Source organism: Lathamus discolor, chromosome 5 (assembly GCF_037157495.1).
Source record: "Lathamus discolor isolate bLatDis1 chromosome 5, bLatDis1.hap1, whole genome shotgun sequence".
Lineage (NCBI taxonomy): Eukaryota > Metazoa > Chordata > Aves > Psittaciformes > Psittacidae > Lathamus > Lathamus discolor.
Window position 1 is genome coordinate 14,356,218 of NC_088888.1, and position 24,542 is coordinate 14,380,759.

The 24,542-nt window shown below is 38.9% G+C and overlaps 1 protein-coding gene across 2 annotated transcripts in view; it reads right to left on the reverse strand.

The window, feature by feature from the left end:
* Positions 1 to 10,772: 10,772 nt before the first annotated feature.
* The window catches only part of LYPLAL1 (lysophospholipase like 1), a 28,724-nt gene continuing 14,954 nt past the window's right edge, over positions 10,773 to 24,542 (reverse strand). For both annotated transcript variants that reach the window (XM_065679860.1, XM_065679859.1), the window contains exons 3-5: positions 23,378 to 23,547; positions 11,611 to 11,726; positions 10,773 to 11,021 (exon numbers count right to left, since the gene is read on the reverse strand). In XM_065679860.1, the coding sequence (XP_065535932.1) occupies positions 10,797 to 11,021; positions 11,611 to 11,726; positions 23,378 to 23,547 (511 nt within the window). In that variant the 3' untranslated portion in view covers positions 10,773 to 10,796. The remainder of the gene's footprint in view (positions 11,022 to 11,610; positions 11,727 to 23,377; positions 23,548 to 24,542) is intronic.

The window sequence follows — 24,542 nt, forward strand, 5'->3', positions numbered from 1 at the left end:
AAGGTTGGGAGTTTGTGGCCATTTCAATACAGTATAAAAACACTGATTTATAATTTTAAAGATTATGAAGCTTTGAAAAGCTTCAGACTGTTTTATATTTGGCTAAGGGAACAGCTGAGAAAGCACTTCGTTTTATGCACATCACATAAATTTTAAAGATTGCTAATTCTTTCCTAAAGAGAAGCTTATCTCCAAGTGGCGGCTGGGGAACAGATCATAACCTTCTGCCCCTCTCAAAAGCTTCTGATATTTTCTACTCCCCCTTTGGCCCCTCTAAGTATTACCTCTTCTCTGAACTGAGGTTATGCCCCCAGGGTCTATCCTCTGAAGGTTATTCACCATCTCTGCTGTCCTCCCTCACCCTCTCCAACCATGTCTCATTGGATTGCATCATGCTTGTACCTCAGATATCTGCTTTCTAAGTACTGTCAGCTTCAAACTATCCTGGCTCAACGTATTACATATCGCTTTCAATGCTTTAAAGGAACCTCACAACAGCCCCATCCCAGACCCATCAAGAAAAGGGCGAAGCACATTATTTTCCTTCCTAGGAGATCAGATCCTCCCAGACTGTGTTTCTCACCCATGCATACTACTATCATACAACCTCAGTCAGTGTAACTCAGGTTGCAACACCAGATCCAAACAAACTCAAGACCTACGTGTTTTGTCTCTGCATCTGGCTTGTGCAAGTAAAACCCAGCTTACTGCTGACTGAATGGGCAAGATCATAACCTACTCACAGCTAACCAACCTGATAGCTCATTCCCAGGCCCTCATTACTGTGATGCAGACTGGACCTTGTCATCCATATGCCAAACATGACCCTGCAGGCAGAAGAAACTTCTTGAGCATTTTGTTCCCACTTCTACAGTTCTACTCTTGAGTCCAAACCATCACCCCCACAAAGTGGACATGGGCTCCAATCTGGAAACACCTTGGCAAGAGGCTAGTTTTCTCTTCACAGGTAAGTCCAAACAGAATAAAGGCTGAGCACCTAAAAACTGTTTCACAGCAAAGCTGACCAAATCAGCTTAACTCATCTGTGACAGTACAGACTACACTGAAAGTTTGATTTTGCCTTGAAACAGTTCAGGAATCAATTGCCACTAGAGACGGCGTGAGGCATGAGCCACATTTTTCTTGCAGAAACACAAGCCTAAGACTGCAGGCAGACTTGGTGGACTCACCTGGTAAAAAAAAAAGTACCCAAAGTCTGTGTGTCAGCAAACGTGTGATGACTGAGTTGGATTCACATAGAACTACAGATGCCCCTGTTCTCGGTCCTGCTCCAGGTGCTGCCTCACAACACACACCACTACGATATACACACTGCTCCATACGCACCATAGGAGGATAACACACAAGACTCAAGTTCCCCAAACAGCTTCCCCTCTTCATTATCCCCTTTCTACCAAGATTTAAACAAAATAGACAGTATTAGCTGCACAGAACTCTAATTTTTTAGTGAGGTTCCCTGGACTGCATCTCACCTTCAGCTAAGCAACTTTCAAGACAAATAACAAAACAAAGGAATACTATTATAAGCACTCCTTGGGTGGGTTACAAGTCAAGTTGTTGATGACTAAGTTTAATTACCTTCAGTGCCCTGTAACCTCCCCAGAATAGCCAAAAATATTATGGAATGGAATTTGTACGCAGAAAGCAAGGAAAACAGACCTTTTAATTTACTCGGCTTACAACTATGATTATGACAATAATGGTGGGTCAGAATGTTCCCATTACATCAGTGGATCTATAATTAACTCCCAACTGTTTTTGAGGGAGTAAGAACACCTTTCAGCTTGCCCCTAGTTGCTGTATTAATTGCAACACAAATGCTCCCTCTCCATCTGTCAATATTATGCCACCATTTCACTGACATTTTTCTGAGGCTTAAAAAAACCTCAACATCTGCTGAATTGCCCCTTCAACATTCTCTACTTGTACTATCCAGGAGAAGCAACTCTTCAGCTGGCAGAGGGTCAAACCCAAAGTAACTCCACTAATATCAGGTCCTTGGCTGATGCATATTGGCAAGGTTCAACTGGTCCCAATGGAGCTACACCATCTTACAGAAGGAACTGGCACAGACAACTCCACTTAGCATTAACAGGTCATCCTAATTATTTATTGAGAGTACATTTTATTTTCCTGCTGCTCTCTAAAGCCAAATCTCTCTAAGGTGGTCTGAATCCAGTGCCCAGAGCTGGATGTTAAGCTATTTTTGAGTGCCTTTAAGTTTTGCATGCCACCGTCAGGTAATTTTCACCAGGTCTGGCCAACCCGCCAGAACACATTCAAAGCCCTGAATACAATGTCAAGCACAAATCTGGGAACATAATTTTCACCATTTGATTGTCTCAGCCAAAACACAATTTTGACTACAAGAGACATTAGTGCATGCAGATGTTATACATGTAAATCATTACAGCACACTCACTTGGTGGTTATAGCAGTGAAGGGAATTTGACAAAGTAAAATGAGGCCCATCCTGCTTAGCACCACTTCAGCACTTGATTAATTGCAAAGGGAAGGTTTTAAAGAAATTGCAGTGAATCACATTTAAATGACTTGAGGTAATTACAGTGCAGTAATTTTTAAAGCCCACCTTAACACGCTAACTGCTATGGAAGAACACTATTAAATTTACTGATACTTGTGTATGTTTTACTACAAAAAGGGAATGACACTGATTTGAATTACTACTGTACACAGCAATCAATATAAGTATGCACAGAAGCGTTTGTTACGTAAGGATTTATGCTATTACTTCTGCTGCAAATGTAATGTCAGCTATTGTGCTAGTCCATTAAAGTTCTGTGGTTAAAAATGTAATTGCTGAAGTAGCTTTCCCAATACTGTTTCCTGTCAAAGAGCAGTCACAACTAAGGAAAAAAAAAGGAAAGGCAGTGTTTTCTGAAAAATATATTTATTCAGAAATACATATTCCTTTAGTAATTATTTTAATATTGCAAAAAGTCAAGCACAAGAAGATTTACCTGCATTTCCCTGCCTCCCATTTATCTCCTCTTTTGCCCTTCTATCAATTTCCCCTGGTAAAAAAGGAAAGAAGATAAATGGATCCTCAAAAGAACGAAGAAGCTTTATGGCTTTTGAAGATAAAACATAATGCTTTTCCAGGCTAAAAGAAGGGGGAGAGAGAAGAAAAGCTTTAGTCATGCCAGTTTTTTTGAAAACTAACAAAACAGAAACTGTTGCACTGTTTTCCTCCCCCCACACCAATACTATTTGTTGCATTTCAAAACCTCATACAATAAGGGCAGCCAGCCTGCAAGTCTGGAAGGGAATTCAGCACATGTTACTGGTGGATGATTTCAACATAGCCACAAGAGGAACGCATTTAAAGATCCGTATGTTTGGTTGGCACCAACTCAAGTTCCATTAAATAACACTGTATTCAGCTACACAACAAATTTACTCAACATACATTTCACATGAGAACTAATTTGTTTGATAGCAATATTGCTGATGTTTATATTGGTTTACTGTAATGAAAACAGTATTTTCCAAACTATGAACAAATGCATACCAGTAGTTTTACAGTGGCTTAACCAAAGTACTGGTATTGCTTCAAGAAGGGAATTTATGCAATATGTATGTTTCTTGGTGCTGCTCACAACAAACATAGGAAGGGGGTTCCTCTATGAAGATGGAACTTACTTATAACACTGGAAGAGCAGATCTAAGTCTCCACATGGGCCATGGAGAGAGCTGCTGAGGCCAGCAGGACTGCACAAGCAATTTCAGGTTTGACAGCCTGCTGTGTGTGAAAATGCCTTCAGGAAAGCCAAACATGTATGTCTAGTTCTGATGCAGTTGAGCATGACACAAAGCTCTCCTTTCTCATGACACTCTACAGAAATTATGAAGGCAATCACTTACCCTGCGTTTAGCTGCATGTCAAACTCCTACATTTGAGACATGAAACCAAAGGGCCTTTATAGATAAAAAGTGAAATTCACATACCATTGCCTATTTGGTCAACAAAGCTGCCAAATATTTTCACATATAGAAAAACACTGGCAACTGAGTTGTGCTATAAAAACAACAGAACATCTTGAGGATTTCACTTACTAATTCCATTGGTCTGGCACTAATCAGTTGGACATCTCAGAAAAAATATGTTTCCTTGGTGGGGAAAAAAAACCAGCTCTTCCAAGAAAGTCACCTTCAGTGGTTCACATGTTTATATTTCTGCTTAGAGAAGCATCATTTTAGAAAAACAACTGAGCAGGAGCCAAGGATGATTTAATGATGCACTTACTGAAACCTCTGCAAACTGTCTTTTTTGTCAACTTCTGATATACAAAATCTGCCTTGGCACTTGCAATCTTAATATCCATCCTTTTCACCAGGACAGTGCTGACTTCTGGTTATGAGTCATGCTGAATTATAAATACAAACAGAAGCATGGTCCACATTGTTTCCAAAAACTATGTCAACATATTATTGAAAATACTGGCAGCACCCTCCTTCATTTTTTATCAAATTCATTACTGAGGGAATTGTTTTAGATTAGCATACAGCACTCCACATCACCTTAGTACATGCTGCAGGTATCCAGAGCTATTCAGTGAAAACACTGTAAAACACATTCATTTCTCTGAAAAGTGCAGGACCAAAGCTTAAATCAAAAGGGGCCTCCTGATAAACCTGATTTAAATTGCTGCATATTTGGAAAAGCCCTGTTGATGATTATACAATAGTTCTTGTCCAGAAGGTTATCCATCAGCCATAGCTATTTTGGCACTGCAAAGAAAATTAAGGGAAGCTCCATTTTCTTTTAAGTATAAATGAAGTTTGCTGTCAGAAGGATGCATACCACATTAACCTGCAAATTACTCTAACTTACATGTCATAAAAAAATAAACCCAAAAGGGACACCTTCCTCAGATACAAGCATACCTTAACTGGGCTAGAGATTAGCATTTAAAAATCACAGCCATGGAAGGGAAGGATAGGTGAGCATTTCACCATTCTTACTGCTCCAGAAGCATTAAATCACTGCCTTTCCTTTTCTGGCATACTGTTGTAACTAAGGTTCATAATTCTTTTGTCTGCCCCACACAAGACCTTGGCTACATTAAGAACTTCACCCCAAGACCTCCAAACTCCATCTCTGAAGCCAGACTCTCTACATAGATCCATCAGTGGGAACCATAGGCTCTAAGGCAGCAGAGGCTATTCACAGATTTGAGTATCGGTATTTGGCTGAAATGCACTCCAGAAAGGATTTTTTACACTAAGATTAGCAATGACAGCAGGTAAGCCTTGCTGTCTGATTTTGTTCTGCACGTCTTAAAGGCCAAGAAGCAGCAGAAGTCATACTTTTATAAATTCCCTACTGCTGTATGCATGACAGTAACATCTCTTGATGTCTTTCTTTAATTCAAACTATCTGATGTGCTTGATGTCTACTAGCATACGCCCTGAAAAACATCTTTAATTACACCAAGAGAGCTCAAGCAATCAATAAATTATCTTATGTTTTTATTCTGGGCTTTAGAGTATTACATTCATTCATGTTGCATTTAATTTAAAACAATAAGTACTTTCAAGAAGCCTGAACAAGATACCCTGCAATCGCAAAATACTGGCCTTATGAAGTAGTGGAAAAGTTGTAAGTATACTCTCTGGCCTATTCTGACAATCTTTTAAGGCCCAGGTTACAAAGTCTCATTGGTTTTGCTCTCAGGAATCTAACTTTCTTATCACTAGCAATTAACGATCCAAGAATAATGTTTAACACTCATTTCATAACTGTTTTGGAGGATTTAACATGGAGCAACCAGCTTCTGCCTGTATTTTCAAAGAGCCTACAGATTTACACAACGAGGTCACAAAAGATTTCAGCTGCCGCCTCACCAAAGAAGTGCTTACAGCCCTCAAATGCTTAACAAGAAGGCTGAATTTCTGCACTTTAAACCGAACTCACAAAACCTGTCTCGATAGTAGCACATTAGCTAAGGTAGTCAGGCTCACTGCTGTGCCCTGGGGAATAAGGGGCTTTACTAGATCCATGCCACCGGCTCCTCTGAAATTGTTTTATTAATCTAACTGTTCATTAAACACCGCTCACCCGAGACACAGGGAACAAGATCATTTCCTGCCTCTGCCAGAGAGAACGCAGGTTGGTATCCCAGGCTCACAGGAAATGACTCAAAACCAGTGATCAGCAGACTGATGCAGGATGCTGTCTTCTCCACTTCAACAGTTAAACACTCCTTAAAGATGGAGAAGCAGCCTAACTCTTTTGCAGGTACTCACCTAGGCAAAAGAAAATGTGGAATACCTTCTGTGTTCTACTGAATGATGATACAGTCTATACTAAAAATATACTAGATAAATTGACTATACAGGTAACATTTTAAACCTGGTACACAGGTGAACTTGCTCAGATGGGCATAGGAATTAAATCCAGCTGTCTCACATCTTTAGCTAACACTAGCCACTGAAGTACAGAATGGGGATGGGAAAACCACTGCCTTTTCCTTTCCTTATGGCTCTCATTTGTAAAGACAAATACTCTCCCTCACAGCTCTGTACAAGAAGAAGCACTTGTCTTGCACACGCTGGGTGACTGATACTGATCAGTTGGTAACCAAAACATTAACAGGATGCTGTTAAGTCCCATTGCAGTGTATAAAGAAATATTTGAGCAGACAATTTGGTATTGAAAACAGAGCTGCTAGCTGCTGTTTCTTCTGAGTAGCGATATCAGGTTCCTACAATGGAAGGGAGTTTGGGAAACAAACAAACAAACAAAAGTAGGAAACTACATGAATTGGTAATTGTGTTATTTCCTTTCTCTAGGGCACCTTTAGCCAGCTGCATCACAAATTAAGGTTGACTCAAGTTGGAAAACTCATGGAATAGGTTTTTCTTTTAAGATCTCCCAAACAACCTTCTCAGCTGTCTTAGAACGTGTTCTCAACTGGAAATAAACTCTCAACTGCTTTCCTCCATCTATATCTTAACAAATTTAATTCTAACGTCATCCACTAGGTTCCCATTTCTGTGTTTTGCCATCTGGATCTCATCTTTATAAATACAAGTTACATTCACTCACTTGGCTCACTCCATCTGTAGAAACTTGTTAAATGGCTTTAAAATTGATTTACTAAAAAAGCTAAAGATCTAGCATGAGAAGAGACTAGTTTAAGTAGAGAACTTACTTTAATGTTAAAATTATGTTACCAAAAACTTATGGCTTCCCTCATTGATTAGTCAATTTCTGCCTTATTCACATTTGTTCTCTGGCTCTACATGTCTGTACTAGCACATTAATTATTCGGAAGGCACCCAAGTTCAAAGCAATGATCTAGTCAAAAGCTGCAAACATCTGAAATACAAATGTGTACTGTCAGAAAACTAGAAAGGAGAAGAGTCCTAACACTCAGTGCTTTGTTTTTGAAGCAGTATGGAACATACCAGCAGAGCCCATGAGAGCTGAAGGTTATATTAAACTGCTTTTCTTTTGCTTACTGAAACAGTACCAAGCTCCAACAAGGTAACATCAGAGTAGATATACTCGGTTATTTTGGTTATATTTTAAATGGTATTAGAAATTCGTACTTAAATGCCAAACTCTTTTCTAAGTTTGAAAGAAAAAATCCCCAAAGAGTTACAGTAGGAACATAAACAGCATGCCAGGTAATTGCTCCTGTCTCCTCTGGATCAGCACAGCACAGAGCTACCATCGTTCTACTGATGCTCTTGTACCTTCAGTAGCTCAAGTGATACAGATCCATGCTTAGCACTGAAATTTTGCAATTTGTTCCTCACAATGATGTACAGGATTGTATCTTTAAACATGTTTTTCTCCTTCAATCTGTAAGAAAGAAACAGGAAAAAGCCTATATAAAAGAAAAAAAAAAGAGACAGCTCTGAGTTTGCCCCTCTTAAGGGAACATGTCACCTATCTCCTTAATATTGTCACATGATACATAAACACCTGTAAAGATATCAGGTCTGAAATATTAGGAATGAATGAAAACAGTTGTATTCTTTTCCACTCTCTATTTCTATACTAGATACAACTGACATGACATACCAGCTCAGGACTCTGTATGCCCTGGCCCCTGCCACTGTAACTCTGTCCCAACAACATGCAATGACTTAGTGAAAAGGAAACTCTTTAATCAAGAGTCTACAAAGTACTTCAAACTCCACCCAGCAATCAAAAAATAGATAGATCCTGGAGCTGCAGTGCCTTTTTAAGCTTTTTTAAGTGTAGCAAAAAGGGGCCAGTCAGTCAAAATCTTACCTGAATTCTTTCTGAAACATGCTGTCAAGCACCTGGGCTGATTTTGGCTATTAAAGTTTTCATTTGACTAGAAATTTAACAGCAGGCCCAGTGTCTTCAAGGACTAACATTGCCTCTGGCTGCTTCTCAATACCAACCAGCAGTCCAGCGTTTTGTGGGCTAAACTTTCATCTGTTTGTCCAACCTGAGCTAGGCACAATCTGGGACACAGAAACACACAAACCTCAGCAAATGGGCTAGGCATTTGCCCATCTGTGCCCAAGTCACAGTCCCACTGCAGCTACCTATATACTGAAGGAAAACTCTACTGAGAAGTTTAACATTCAAAAAGTGACCTCAAAACTCCGGTATTTGCGAACCCTTTACAGCATAAACCCAACAGATTTCCAATCTCATGTCACAGTGTGTCTCCTGATTACATGGCACTTAACTCACAGGCCAAGGAAGATGGAAGAAAAAAGATTCAAACTGGGAACTTCACTGTTTTCTAAGCAAGATACGAAATACAAACCTTCAAAATTGCTTCTCAGCCTGTATCAGGGGAACAAAACCAAACTCTGTATCTTCTGCATTTGCAATTACAGACACTGCAAAAACAATCAAAAGAACTGGGTTTGGCTTAGTAATAATTTCTATTCCCTCCATAACCTTATTTCAACTGCTTCGTGCTATTCTGACCTTGTAAAAAGCCACCTTGAAAGGAGGCCACCACTTTCTCATCTGAATCCAACTTGTCACCAAAATGAGTTGCCACCTTGCATTAGCAGTTTAAACAGCCTCCCGACAGGAACTGTAGGATGAGCAGAAAACAGCGCAAACCTCAAAATGATGTATTAGCCCTAAAATCCTACCAACTTCACTTGTCAAAGATTGCAATTAGAGTTGGGCCAAGGCAATATTAGCTCAGCTGCCTCTGAACACACCTGCTTCCATTTAATTCGTAGTAATTAGGAAGCCCGGGGCACCAGGAAAAAGTGCTGCTTGGTTACTGTTTCAAATAGCTGAGTTTTCATGTGCCATTTAAAACCCTTTTTCTCAGAATAGCCTGCTGACTCGCTAATGCTAGCAAAATGAAATAAAGCAAAGTATTTTTAGCAGCAGGAAGTTGTTACTTGCTACTGCCAATTACATGCCTTGTGCTTGAACAGCGACATTTTTTTCCCCTTTGCTTATTCTTCAAGATAGGTAAAAGCTGGCTTAGGTGCATGAAGATTCAAATAAAAGCTCTTAGTCTAGCGGAGCTGGCTAATGCTTGTGGAGTCATAGCCAGTACAGACAGCAACCTGCTGTGACAGGGCAAACAACAGTGTCCTAGATCCATTCTTCAGAAAAGGGGGAGGGACAAGATTAAGTAAAAGAGTTGGATCTATTGGCTTTGGCAAAAGGCTGAATACCTTATCATGCTAAAAAAAAATTGCTAAATTCGGGAAGGAGAAAGGCAGGGGGGAGGTGGGGGGTGTCAATTAAAAAAAGTCTTAAAATTACGTAAGAAGAAATATTTATACCCTGAGTTAATTTATCAAAATGACACAGAAATGAATCATCCACCATTAAAATAACAGGATACAAGTTTTCTTTATATCACAATCATTATTTAGAACTCTTAAATATTCACAGAGGAGTCAAGTATCCTCAACTTTTCATTTCAAATGCTATCTTGCAGGCCAAACTAAATCTGTTGGCAAAAATAGGTTTCTACAGGAACAGTGCCCAAGAATGATTTCTTCAAAAACAGGACAGAACTTAACTATCATGATGGCACTTTATCCATTGTTTTTTTTTTAAGCATACACTATAAACCACACAGGGCTCAAGCAACCTGCATAAAACTAGATCTCTGAGTAACAAATCAATGAGAATGAGTAATAACTAGGGCCTCTGGTATAGCTAGACACAGCTACTTGTGGCTTTCACCACTAACTTTGGTTAGTTTTTGAGGTGACATACAGCTGTGCTTTGATGCAAGTTCATTGCTGAAAACACAGTTGAAGCCAATAACGTTCCTCTAAGTGAAGTAACTTGAATATATGCATATATTCCCACAAGTCAGAAGTCCATTATTTAAATAACAGACTATAGCAGCCTTTTTATGCTCCAATGCTATTAGAAAGATGACCATACTGTATATTTTTCCATCTTAGAACACACACAAAATGAAAAAGAAAGGTACCCGGGAAATTAAGGTCAATCCTACCTGAACACTGTTTTGATCATTTAGGAATGGCTTTAATAATATCAGTCATTATTTTCCATAGACTGACATGAATGTGCATTTCAAAACTGGACAAGAAAACAGAAAAAGAAATCCATATGATAGAATGAGTGGAATGAGTGTTAATAGCACCATCAATTCACCACTTAAGTGAACTTTATAGAATGTAACAGTGTCTGCCTCAAGCTGTGCTTGAGTAAGTATATGGGCCACTCACATACATGCCAAGCATGGTCTTAAACCTACAAAAATCAGAAAGTACGTGAAAGCTGCATCTTATTTATTTATTTGTGTTTATGCTTCAACAGGTAATTTCTTTACAATCCAGGTGTTTAGTTTTTCAATTTCAGGTCTGCTTAACTCATGATTAAGGTTTGGAAAAGTATGAAGTGATGTTGACACTCCCAGTGACTTTAGCATCTTGTTGGTCTCTTCACCCCATGAATAGAGGACAAGTTCATCAGCAGTTCCATGACACTGAAATAATTCTGGAAGGACACTTTCATTTCTTTTCAAAGCCTAGATGTAAAAAGAAACACAGACACATCACTAAAAAATTTAAATTAATAGTTAATTACATGGTGAGAATTCTCATTCCGTTTATTAACCTATATTTTAGCAGTCATACTGTACTCTCTCTACAAAAGCAAACACAGAAATATTGGGAATAAACTGCACTTCCATATGCAATTCCAATCTGCTAAATCTTGCAAATGATAGAGTTTAAGGTCTATACCCCTCTCCAATAAGAGAAATAGAAAACAAAAAAATCATGACAGCAGATAGAGCCCATGAGAATTAAAATTCGTCACAAATTTTCAAATAATAGTTGTACTTACACAGACTCTCTAACAATTAAGGAGAACTCATCTGGTTTCTACACTAAATTACTACAAATAAAATAATTGCACTGTCTGTGCAAAAAAGAAACAAAACATCATGTAAGGGCAGCTTTTAAGCCTCACTTTCTTAATACTCTATTTATTTCCAGGAAATGTCACAGATTGAGAATATTAATGAACTGCATCGCACAAATAAACCTTCTATGCTCAATTATCCTCCTTCTTTTAGCTCAGCAGTTTTTCTGTAAAGACTACCACACACTCACCTGATAAACAGCAGAGTCCTTGTTGAGGAAACTAGACAAAGCAAAGACTCCTGCCAGATCCTGATGAAACCTATATGCTAAGTGCATTGCCATTCCACCTCCCATGGAAAAGCCTCCTAGGATGCAACGAAAGAAACAAAGATTGGATTTTGCTATATGACTTTGTAACCCAGAGTCCAATTAATTTTTATCTTCAGGCTTGTTTCTTTTATCCACAATGCAATCAAAAGCCACTGAGTAACACAAAGGTTGCAATGATTTTAAAGCATGATTCAATGAAGAAGTTGGATAGCTAAAGTACTGCTGAGGGTTAGTTACTGTATGTATGTGTATAGTCCCTATCAGGCAGTTAAACACCATGATCATATACTCTCTGACATTAACAAAGCAAATCTCTATGAACAAATAATTCTCAATGCTTTTTTATTCAATTTATTTTTCCCCTAGGCTAGTAGCATGCACACGAGATCTGTATCATTACTGTACATAATCAATGAACATTCACCACATTAAACACAGAGGTGTACTAGGTTTGTTTGTTGGGTTTTTTTGTGGTTGTTACATCTTAAACTATATAATAAATGGGAAAAAGAATGTGGTATAGCCCACCTGAGCTCTAACAGGATCTCTGAATTAATGACCTTCTGTGCTCCATATGTCTCTTTAGCTGCACTAATTCCATATGCAAGAATTCCTCAGGGATGGTTTTTATACGACAAATGGTTATTCTTTAGGAAATAAATCCAGACTACCGCATTACTTCACAAGGACACACTACATACACTATTATATTGACTGTTTCAAGTAATGACTAGGGTGAAGAATGACTGGCTGCTGAAATCTCTTCTAGCACAGAGATTGCCTCCAGCAAAAAGGCTATGACTGCAGCTCTACTTAGGGGGGGCATTAACATCCATGGTACTGGTGATACAACTGGTTTGTACTAGGCAGTTAACTGGTGTTCATTGGATGCAAGATTCTGAGCCCAGACCTTTTCACACAATAAGATCAGGGATGGAAGAAGAAATGCAAAAACAGCAGACAAGATATCAAACCATTTCAGCTTGTTATCTTTTTGAAGAGATTAAAATGAGATTCCAGAATGGGAATAATTCTTTTTCAAGGGCTATGTAATCCCGCTCTGGCTGACTCTTGTGCTATGCTGAAGTTTGACATAGATGCAAAACAAAACCCAGCCAGAGTGCCCCACACTGAAACTGAGCCCAGTGACATCCTGTAACTTTGGTAACTTTGTCACTTTGGATCACTAGATCCTGGGACCACACAGGAAATCTCTGGCACACAGACCAGCTCAGAGGCAGGAAACACTGCACTTAGGAAATACTGGCTGGGTCACGGTTAGACTGTTTCTAATGGGGAATACTCTTCTAGCACATTTATCTGCAAGTCCCAGCAGGTCTGAGGCCCATCAAGCTCACTCTATGTTATGACTGGAATATTTGGATGGATTTGTGTAGGAAATTTTGCTGAAAACACCAGTTAAACGCAGACATGAAGTGTTTTCTTTCTTTCTCCCACACACTATTTTTTGATGAATTTCTGATGAATTCCTAATGAGGATCTCTAATGAATTTCTGAATCTTCTTTCTACTTACTGTCACCTTGTAGTCTTAAGAGATGATTAGATTATGGTCAAAAGTGGTAACTGCAGGTTCCTGAATGTGGATCTTAGGGAGAAAGAGCAAGACTACGCAACATGGAAAACTGGAGTCTCACTCTCCTTTTTCAAACATGGCCCTTAATTGAATTGAGAACTGTATCCTCAAACTAGGAGATACACCTGGGACCCAGCTATGCACCCAGGGAACTGATAACACCCTGATATTTATCTTTGGTAAATAAAATCAGGACCTGCTATTTACCCTATGAATCAATCTTTAACCAGTTTAAAGTGTATGATGTCTAAGTGCTCACTGGCAGTTCAGAAAGGTACTTGAGGAAAAGGAGTAAATGTGTGTAAAGTCCAGAGCACATCTTAAAAACTCACACACAGCCCACACCTGACGTTTTTGAATAAACTTGTCTTCACAAAAATAAAAATATTGAAAATACCACTGCAAGTCTTTCATCTGCTTCACCGTTTCCTATCAGGCATGTTCTCTTGTCACATATGATAAGTCTACAATGAAAAAACCCCAAACTGATATACCTCACAAGTGCCATATTAACCACAAAAAAATCATCACTGACCCCATTTACAGACAGAGAAAAATACAGCCTTTTGAGAAAGCATATAAAATAAAGCTATGCAAAGTTAATACGTAAACAACATAATCTTGTGCTGAAGTTCCCTATATTCTCTCCTGTGGAATCCAATCATTTAGTTCTTCATTTCCTTTTGATCGCTGTGAATGGTGCTGTCATCCCCAATCCCAAAAAGTAGCACTTATACTCTTAAGACACCATTTTGAATTTGCTTACAAGTAAGTACAGAAATACTCTGGCCACAAATAAACTGAAGTCCATTTTAAGTATTCCAGAATAGAAGGGGAAAAAAGCCGCATTGAAAACTCATTACTAGTTTGTAAATGATTTAATCTAGAATTTTGTACCCACTTAGTCACAATCTGGCAACACTATCTGCAATTACTCAACAGCAGTCTTTGACAATGCAGTCACCTTCTGTTTAGAAGAATATTAGGTAATGGTTCTTTTATGTGGCTCATACTACTACAAGAAAATGTAATACAAAGGACTAGTTCTTTGAGTTTGGTTTTCCAGGGGAAAACCTGAAGCTCATCACTTGATACCACAACAATCTCTTGAGTAAATGCTGTATAATAAATGTTCTGGAAACAGCCTTTTGAGCAAACATTTGTAGTTGCAGACAATTTTGTTTTTTCAGTTACAAGAAGTATTTCAGTATAAGCATAAATATAACACACAAAAGTCAAGACCTTTTATAAGAATTCAAATTTTGGAGCAAGAAAAAATAGGAGGCAGGTACAGATATTACATAAATTTATGAAGTGACAGAACATAAGCAAAACACGGAAGGAAAGTACAAGTAGGCTTATGTACACCAATGATCTCAGCATAAGGAAGCATAACTCACAGCATTAAGCAGATTGTGTCACAAGTGTTAAGATCAAAATGACACAGCATCATTTCAACCTTAGATGGGCAGAAAATAGCCAGCCCTTTGCCTGAGACCAGTCTAATTCCAAAAAGTACAAAGGGTGTGCACAGAAGTTCAGAATTCGCCATTTGCCCCTTTATATCCATTTTTAAGGAGATCTGTGAGTAAAGTTTCAAAACAGTGAAGAAGTGTTGGCTCCTCAGTGCTGAGGATACAAGTCCGGAAAAGCATCTAATTATTTGCATTAACTTTCCTGCCTTAGAAAGGATGTCTAGGCACAGTCTAAAAGGTCAGCACTAAGCACATACAGAACAGACTCAATTAAAGCACTCTTCCTACAGTTGCAAGGAAATTTCACTGAAGTACTCATTCATGACCTCAGATCCACTTCTCTGCAGTGCTGGTTTCTAGTCAACACCCCTCTGCAGTGAGAATAAAACTGCTAGTTGAGAAAGACCTGCTGAAATCACAGAACCGTCACACTTCCAAATTGAAGAATTTGAGTCAGAAGGGAACTCCCATGCAATATTGTACTAAACCCAAAACATTCTTTGCTGGAATATCATCTGTAACTATGTTAAGGTAACCCCAGTCATACGATGACGTAACAGAGAGTGAATAGAGACTGAATTTCTTATACGTAATTTATTTATGCTTGAATAAAAGAGAAACCCTCATCACAGCTGCCATTTTTTCAGTAATAAAACCTTCTTTCCAGAGTTTGTAAATGCCTTCGGAGACTTTTAAACAACAAAGTGTTCGCATAAAACCTTGAGTTCACTTCTGCTAAAGATCTCGATTTAGATACAAATGAGCAAATTAATGTCCGCAGTAATAATCTGGTCCATGATGACACTTTGGCCTCATATCAAGTTCAGGAAAACAAATGTTTATCTACTGTTAAATTTCAGCTTTATTAATTTCTTTGCATTTGGTCTAACAATGTTTGTGTATCAGACAATTTCTAACTTTATTATCTAGCACAAAGGTTTCTTCATTTAATGTCTCTCATGTCCTATACGACACAAGAGTATCTTTTTTTTTTAACCATGACAAGTGCAGGGTCCTACACCTGGGTCGGAGCAATCCCAGGCACGGCTACAGACTGGGCAGAGAAGAGATTCAGAGCAGCCCTGCAGAGAAGGACTTGGGGGTGCTGGTTGATGAGAAAATGAACATGAGCCGGCAGTGTGCGCTCGCAGCCCAGAAAGCCAACCGTATCCTGGGCTGCATCAAAAGAAGCGTGACCAGCAGGTCAAAGGAGGTGATCCTGCTCCTCTACTCTGCTCTTGTGAGACCTCACCTGCAGTATTGTGTGCAGTTCTGGTGTCCTCAACATGAAAAGGACATGGAACTGTTGGAACAAGTCCAGAGGAGGGCCACAAGGATGATCAGGGGACTGGAGCACCTCCCGTATGAAGACAGGCTGAGAATGTTGGGGCTGTTCAGCCTGGAGAAGAGAAGGCTGCGTGGGGACCTAATAGCAGCCTTCCAGCATCTGAAGGGGGCCTATAGGGATGCTGGGGAGGGACTCTTCATCAGGGACTGTAGTGACAGGACAAGGGGTAACAGGTTAAAACTTAAACAGGGGAAGTTTAGATTGGATATAAGGAGGAAATTCTTTCCTGTTAGGGTGGTGAGGCACTGGAATGGGTTGCCCAGGGGGGGTTGTGAATGCTCCATCCGTGGCAGTGTTCAAGGCCAGGTTGGACAAAGCCTTGGGTGGGATGGTTTAATGTGAGGTGTCCCTGTCCATGGCTGGGGGGTTGGAACTAGATGATCTTGAGGTCCTTTCCAACCCTAACTACTCTATGATTCTATGATTTGGGAAGCAACAAACCAGACCATTTCTTTGGTCTTTCTTTCCAGAGTAATTCTTAAGTGTGACCAAAGCTGTTTGCCATACTAGAAATCACAGCCATCAGAAACAAATTTTGTTTACCAATCCCATTTAGTGCATGAATTCTGCTAAGTTCAGATCTTCTGCTCCGTGCAGAAACAACCCAATTTCACACAAATTTGAGTGGCAGGAGTAGAAACTCTTTCATTACAGCACAGAAGCAAGAGGAAGAGGTGCTAAGCCCCAGATTTTTAGGAGATAAGGATAACACTTGTGTGTAGGGGTAGATTTTGAGGCGTTTTATTTTAAGCACTGTTTTTTCACTAGTTTATCTCCAGTAGATAGTAGTTGTTCTTCGCCTTCCCTCTATTTCTTCAAATTTGTCAATACAGCTTTAGTAACAAACTGGCAAGAGATGAATGCTACAGCATACAGTGCGTGTGCCAGCACTATGCAAGGAGAGACAAACACTATTCTGTTGTGTGAGGTTACACAAGCAGTTAGAAACTGTCTTTGCCTGCTCTGTTATCATCACAGTACATTACATACTCTTGCCTCATTTTCTTTCCATTCTTCCAGCATTTTTGATTCTCAATTTCTCCCTTTAAATATTTCAACAGTTACCTTAATCAGTTTGTTATCAGGATTTTTTCCTGGTATTTTCCTATATTTCAATTTACTTTCTGTTGTCCCTTGGGATTTTCTGTGATCTATCTTCTATTAATGGTAACAGCAAAACCTTGTTCTACTCACCTACAAAGAAGCTGACTTTATTTTGACCTTCCTTTTTCACCCATGAATGGAAATATTATATACCTGTAACAGTGTTCATATATGAATATTAGCAAAGAGTAGAAATGTCAATGGATTGGCTAATTCCCTCCTCCACAAAACTCCCTGAACGATGCTTTTGTTTAATGTAAAGCTCAGAAACGTACTCTGTCTCCAGCGAATTTCCTCACAGCAGCGATTTTCCCCTTTTAATCTATTCATGGAACATCATTAAATACTAACCTTGAACACTAGCAGAACTCCAATGAATGAGTTTGCTCCCTTGATGGCCTTTTTGTTCTCTTTGTTACTCAGCAACTGAGAACAAAGGCAACTTCCCTTGAGGGGCTCAGCCACTTCCTCTTGTTAGGAACATGAATCAATTTGCTAACCAACTTCCTCACCAGACAAAGCACATTTTGAAATGCATATTTAAGTAGTACAAGTTTTACTGCTTTCTGGTAAAAACAAGAATACAATAGTTTCTAATGTATTGATTTACAGTAAAATCAGAAATAGTTATGGCTTTATTTTCATATGATATGGGTGGTAGGGGCAACCAAACATGTATACTTAAGGAATCATAATTTTTAGCACTAGAACGAAAATAAAATCCATGAAAAGTCTCAAACGAATTTTTACTAACATGTTACTCTATCAGACCTATAGCTTGCTTTATTTACCTGGTGTGCTTTCATGAGGATGACAGCATAGCCCTGCTGCAATACTTACGCTGGCTGTAAAAATGACAGTTAATTGCAATTACACCATATGGAAAAAAGGAAGGGAATAACCTCTTCTTTACGCTCATGGTATTCATTATTTTAAACTTAGTCAGAGGAAGAAAACCAGAAAATAAACTTTCTATACTGAAGAATAGAGAAGCACAGGAAAAGGATGCTGTGGAAACTTCCATTAATGATACATTTTAGAAGGCAACAAAGCGATAAGGATTTGCCTAAATAGAGCTGAACCTGCACTGACACATGAAGATGGATTAGCAAATGCTGTTAAGCCCCATTCTTTGATTCTGCAGGCACTACTGTGAAGAAAGTACACATAAATCTGTAGACATGTCACAGGGTGCACATGACTCTCAAGCATTCCAAAAGCCCATCCATTCATTTAATTTTGCATTGAATTCAAGCATTTATTAAACATGAGTAAGCATATGTTTTCAGCAAAAAAATTCTACTAAGGCCAAAAAAATCCCAAGCTGATTCACTTCACAATTCTTTTTTTTCCCCCCAAAGACACTATTTGATGGTAATACATTACAACAATATCATGATTTAATTATTTTTGGGTTTACTGCTGTTGAGCCTTACTTACTCCCAATCATCACTATCATTTGCTAATCCTGTCACACACCATGCAGATCAAAACTGAGAATGTGCCACCTTTCAAAGACCTTCATTTCTAGATACATTAATACAGACTTCATCAAGAGCTGGGAGACAAAGTGACAAGTGGTGGATCCTACTCTTTGGTTAAAACTGTTAGCATCTGTACCTCCTCCTGAATGATTTAAGAAGGAAACAGAAACATTCATTTGTTGATGTTTCTTGCTTGCTCATCAGGAAGTAAAAAGAGTAGTAAAGAAAAATAAATGGCCAGTTCAGGTGCAAACAAACCAGAGGATCAAGTATCTTCCCCAAAGTACAAACGCAATGCAAATTTACACTGACTCACTGAAAATTAATGTAACCTTTTGTAGTATTATGGGGGAGATTGACCAACAACACTGCTTTGAGCCCAGCACCTCATAGGCATAATTTAGATAAACCACAAACCCACATAATGAGTGGTACAGAAAGAGAAATGTACTTTGAATTGCACTGACAAATGGCAATATGAGCCCATGAATTTACTCTGCGAGAACAAGATCATAAGTGCCCCTAAATGCAAGACCACTTTTTCCTAATAAAGGCAGAAGATACAAGATAGGACGAGTGACAGCAAAAGGCTCAGAAGCCAAAAGACATCAAATACTGAGATTGCAGGTGAAGTAGTTTGCCTATGTTTTAACAATTTATTGTTGATTTTTTAACCTTCCCATATTTACAGAATCCTGTTTCTCTGCAGTATCAAAGTGAAGATATTTCCTCCCCACCTCATTCTCACACACACTGAGATGGAAATGCTAATATTTACAAGAAGCACAGAGCTTTCATGTTACTTCCACCATGGTTCAGTAGCTATGTAAGAAGTCTAGCAATAAACAAAAAGTGGTTGTGTGTCTTGTGTTATTGTTACAGTACACCGGGTCAGGAATCATTCATGTGTTTTTTGGCATACAGTCAAATCTACAGGACTGTTATCGAAAGTTTATTTTCCCTGGCTGCTTATACAAGTGACTACAGGTGGCAGAGACCAACATGCCTGGATCAGCATTTCTGCACTACACAAGAAGTGATCCGTAGAAGTAGGAAAGTAGTGCAAAATCATGGAAAGAGAAAACAAAAAGACTGTCTGAAGTGTAGTCAAATAAAGCGAGCACTATCATAATGCTCCAAATGTGAAGCGGCCACTTCTTTCAAGAGCTTCTAACATGTTCCAGAATAAGATTGTTAATCTTTGTCAACTTCCACCTAAGTGGAGTTATTTTACAGTGCGCTAACACTATGAAAGCAGTTCAAAACAAAACAACAACAAACAACACACAAGGAAACAAAACAAAGCAAAACCACCTGAAAAACCAATTCAGCTTTAAATAGAAAAAGAAATTACTGTCCCACATTTCAAACTGTGGGTTATTTGCTTGTTTAGTGATGAATTCAGGCATTTATAAAGAAAGAAATACAGGTTTTAAGAAGGGATACTATCAAAACTCCAAGTGTCAGAATTTGACTAATTTTATCACCCTCTATCTCCAAAGTCAATATAAACCTACTTGCAGGACTATTTGCAAGAAGTCTTTTAGCCAGGAAAACCAGTAAAAGTAACTCAACAAGAATGTTTGGCTAAAAAAGTGACGTCCATTATAAAGTTCTGGGGATGATATAATTATTTTTGAATAATTATATATTGCAGTCAAGTCTCCCTTCCTTCCTCCTCCAAGGTCAGGGGAAATAAACCTCAATGAACCACAAGTCTACTTTCTTCAAAAGACTTCTGTATTAACAGGAAAGCAACTCATGAAACCATCAGGAAATAGGAATGGGTAGATGAGCCGTGTACTACTGTGTGATGATGGTTACACTAAACTGATGCAGAGGCTTTAATAATAAGACTTTACCTCCAGTACTGTAAGTAATTTAATTCATTAGAAGTAGATTCATAGAGCAGCTGTTAAGAACAATGCTGCACCAATACTTTTCTTGACATAAAGAGGAGTGGCATTGCACAACCTGGACTCTATCCTCAGCTTTAGACTTTGGCCATTTGTGGATTTCAGAGCCAACTGTGCTACCAAAACAAACAGTACAGGTTATAATTTCTTTCAGAACAAATGATCTTATGTACCCACAATCTTGAGCCTTGTGGAAAGTCTGAATAGCTCCAGAAGGAGAATCATCCCCCAGAACACCAGCTGTTGGGTTTCTCATTTTCCAGTGCTTGAGAGCCTACCCCTGCTTCCCCTCTCTTCCCACTCACTCTTTGCAGTGTTCCTTCAGATCTTGCCTTCTTATCCCACACCTTTGAGCTGTCAGCAGCTACCCACCTTCCTGCTTGCCTAACACCTCCCTTGCCCTCATCTAACAGTATCTGACACTCATCCTCAGCCTGCAATTTCTAGTCCACCATTCCATATAAAACCATAACCTTCAATCTTGTTACCCTCCTCATTTTGTTTTCTTTCCACTCATTAAAACTCCCACTCACTACAAAACAGACAGTTTCACAACCCAGTTTTTCTTAACCTCTTAACAACCATTTTATTCTCTGTGCCTACCTCTGCATAAAACTGCTCTGCTCTCTTGGCTTCTGTGACCTACCTGAAAAGGCCCCCACTGCTCTTCACAGGCAAGTCCTCCAGTCTGTTCTCTCAACTACTACGGAAAGTAGAGACACAATAAGATACATACCAGTATTCCCATTATGGATCTCATTAATAATGACTCAACATCACCAAATGCACTGAGGAAATATTCATAGCAAAATTTTACCATTGTTTCCTCTGCTATAATTGCCTTTTCCCTTCACCTTAAGAAGGTTGCCTCCTCCAACTCTTTGGTACCAGCAGCCACAATTCTACTGTCTACTCCCAACCCGTTACCTCAAGCCTCCTCTTCTTGTACCAAATGGATATTCCCAACTTTTTCAAAGAAAAATCTAAAAACATCTGATAGGACTTATTCTCTGACATTCTAAGTGAGTGATTGTATCTTCCATTGCGTCCTGTACACCAACCTTTCCCAAACTCAAAAATTTCAGACCATCCATCTTCCCATTTCCCAGTGGCCATTACAGTTTGGTTCAGATTCACTGACTATACCCTCATAACCAAACCTTGGCCTCATATCCTCTTTGTATCAAAAATGTTATAAAGCTGCCAGGTACCCTCACAGAATTCCTCATTTCCAGTAAGAAACAATTCCAGAAGATTGGTATTTGCATTAAAAGTCCTGTCGAAAGCAACTAAGGATGTCACATTAGGTCAACTTAGACAGAAATCCAACTTTTACGTACAGAAACCTTACAGGATCACTAAGCTTCACTCTCCACTGCATCACACACTGGTTAATCATCAAAACCAGCACAAAGAAGCAACAAAGTTCTTGCGGCAGAACACTCAACCTTGTGCAGCCTCAAGAGACACAATTCATTTCCACCAATGAATTTCTCATATATGCACGTAGGCTCCGTCACAGAGGCAAGGAAACAGTATCTTACTCTAGAAGCCTGAAATCAAAGCTCTCCAGAGTGAGAAAATAAGTATAAATTATTTCTGATGTACAGATAAGGAATGTAAACACCCTGAGACGGGGACTTCCAAAGAATTTATGGGCTGAAACAATCAGTGCATACCAACTTCATTAATCTGCTTATGACTTGTAAAACTTTCATACCCTGCAGCTTCACCATTTTTAATGTTGAAGGCTACAGAGAAAGCAGAAAAGCCTGGTAGCAAGTTGGATCTGTACACGGAATATCTCCTAGTTCACTCTACAGAAAAGCACAAAAGCACATGCACTTCTTCAGCCATTTCCAAGCTAGCAGGTATAACACAGGAAAGACAGATCAAAGAGGCTGTGCTGACAGCCATCCAAAACAATGCATTCTGTAGCCAGGGCAATGAGCCAGAAAGTAAACAGAGGCCTTCAAAAAGCAATATGGGGCTGGACCAAGAAAATATGTAGTCTAAGGGGTAGTGGATCCACTTCGCACAATTTTGATGGCAGGACTCAGATGGCCATAAATATGTGAACTCGCACATTAGGAGCTTTTTTCCCCAACCTGAAACAGTTTGTGGTCTAGGGATGGGATAGGAAGCTAAGGACTTGTGAATCCTCATTCCCTCTCTGACACAGGTTCTGCATTGTCCTCAACTACTGTGCCTCAACATCCCACCATATATTTCACCAAAGTACTGTGAAGTTACTGGAAATCTGTGGAAATGAAGAGGAACAGAAGACACATATGAACTATGACAGTAAATACTTCATTTGTTAGCAAGCGTTAATCTTTAGTGATGTGTTGCATGCACAATTTTCCCCATGAATTAACCCAAATTATTAGAGCAGTAAGGAAAAGCTGAGGATTATTTAAATGCTACATCTCCACTCTCCAAGATACAAGCCATTTTGGGAAAATAAACTTTTCTATTCTTGAAAAGGCTAAAAGAAAATACTAAAAATGTACTTTTTAAAGCAAATCACTGCCCACTCTACTTTTAACAATCAATACAAATGACTATTTACAATAAAACCAGTTTTTAGTTACAGCTAGCCACATTCCCCACCTAATACAGGTTTAAATAATGATTCAATATTATTGAGGATTGGCTGTTGAAGAGAGTGTTTGGCAGTTGCAAGGCATGGTCATGAGCCTTCAGGAGGGGGTAAATTCAAAGTAGATAATCTCTTAATAAACACATTAGAAGTAAGTCTTACCTATTAGAATCCTATTCTTTGCAATGCCATTTTTAATCTCATCGTTGATCAGGTCTGTAAGTCCTCGGCACATAGAATCAATACTTTCAATGTGTTCTGGACAGTCATTGGAGATCTTGTACCTGTCAAACCAGACAGTGGAGAAGGCTCCCTTCATAGGTGTATATGGCCTGGAAGGAAAGAAAATTATTAACAAAGCTTAAAACCAAAAGTCTTCCAAATAGGTGACAAGAACAATTCAGTAAGTCTCCAATAAAGGACAGAAGGAACCTCCTTTGGCTCCAACTCAATTTATATCCAGACACATTGCATTTCCTTGCATTCAAAACACGGTCCTTCAAGAATGAAGACAGCATTTGGAAGCTGGGCGAAACAGCTCAATGTGAAGGTTGATCACATTACCTAACCATTTTAAATCTTAACCCCACCAAGAGGTTCTTAATCCTAAACACAGTTAGGGTTGAAATCCACCCTGGAATAGGACAAACTGAAGTAACTGCTAAACAAGATAGGTTTGTAGGAGCTAACTATATGGGATTCAGTTATCTTATTCTTGTGAAAATTGACAAGCGATAGGTATTAAAAAAAACAGGTATTTATACGAAAAACTTCTTCCTTTTCTCAATTTTTCTTTTTCTTAAATAAATACAGCCATCCTCACCTTAATGGAGCAGGTACCTTATAAGTGAACAAAATGCTATGTGCTTACTGGATTGGTACAGAGGTACAAATTAGAGACATGGTGCTCTCCCCCCATAATACTGTGTTGTCATTTTAGTATTTTAACTGCTTTAACATGCTGCCCAAACCTCATAATCAGGAAACCTACAATTCAAAGCAGTTCTTCTTTGTTCTTAAATAACGATGACAACTGGAGCCCTGAAATCCCAAGAAAGGTGATCTTACTGCCATGCAATGGCTCTACAATTTAATACCACAAATATCTGCTATGAGACTGCTGCTCCACCTCAAAACCAAGCCCCCTAAAATCCTTGTATGCAATGTTTAATCAGGGGGCAGGTTTTTCATTTTTATTTCAGATCATATGACAATCATTGTCTACAAACAGACCACCTTTAATAAATCTGTCTGGATGAGAAAACACTGAAAACATTAACACTGACTTCTGTGATCTTTCTATGCTGGGTTTCTTTTCACTACCCGC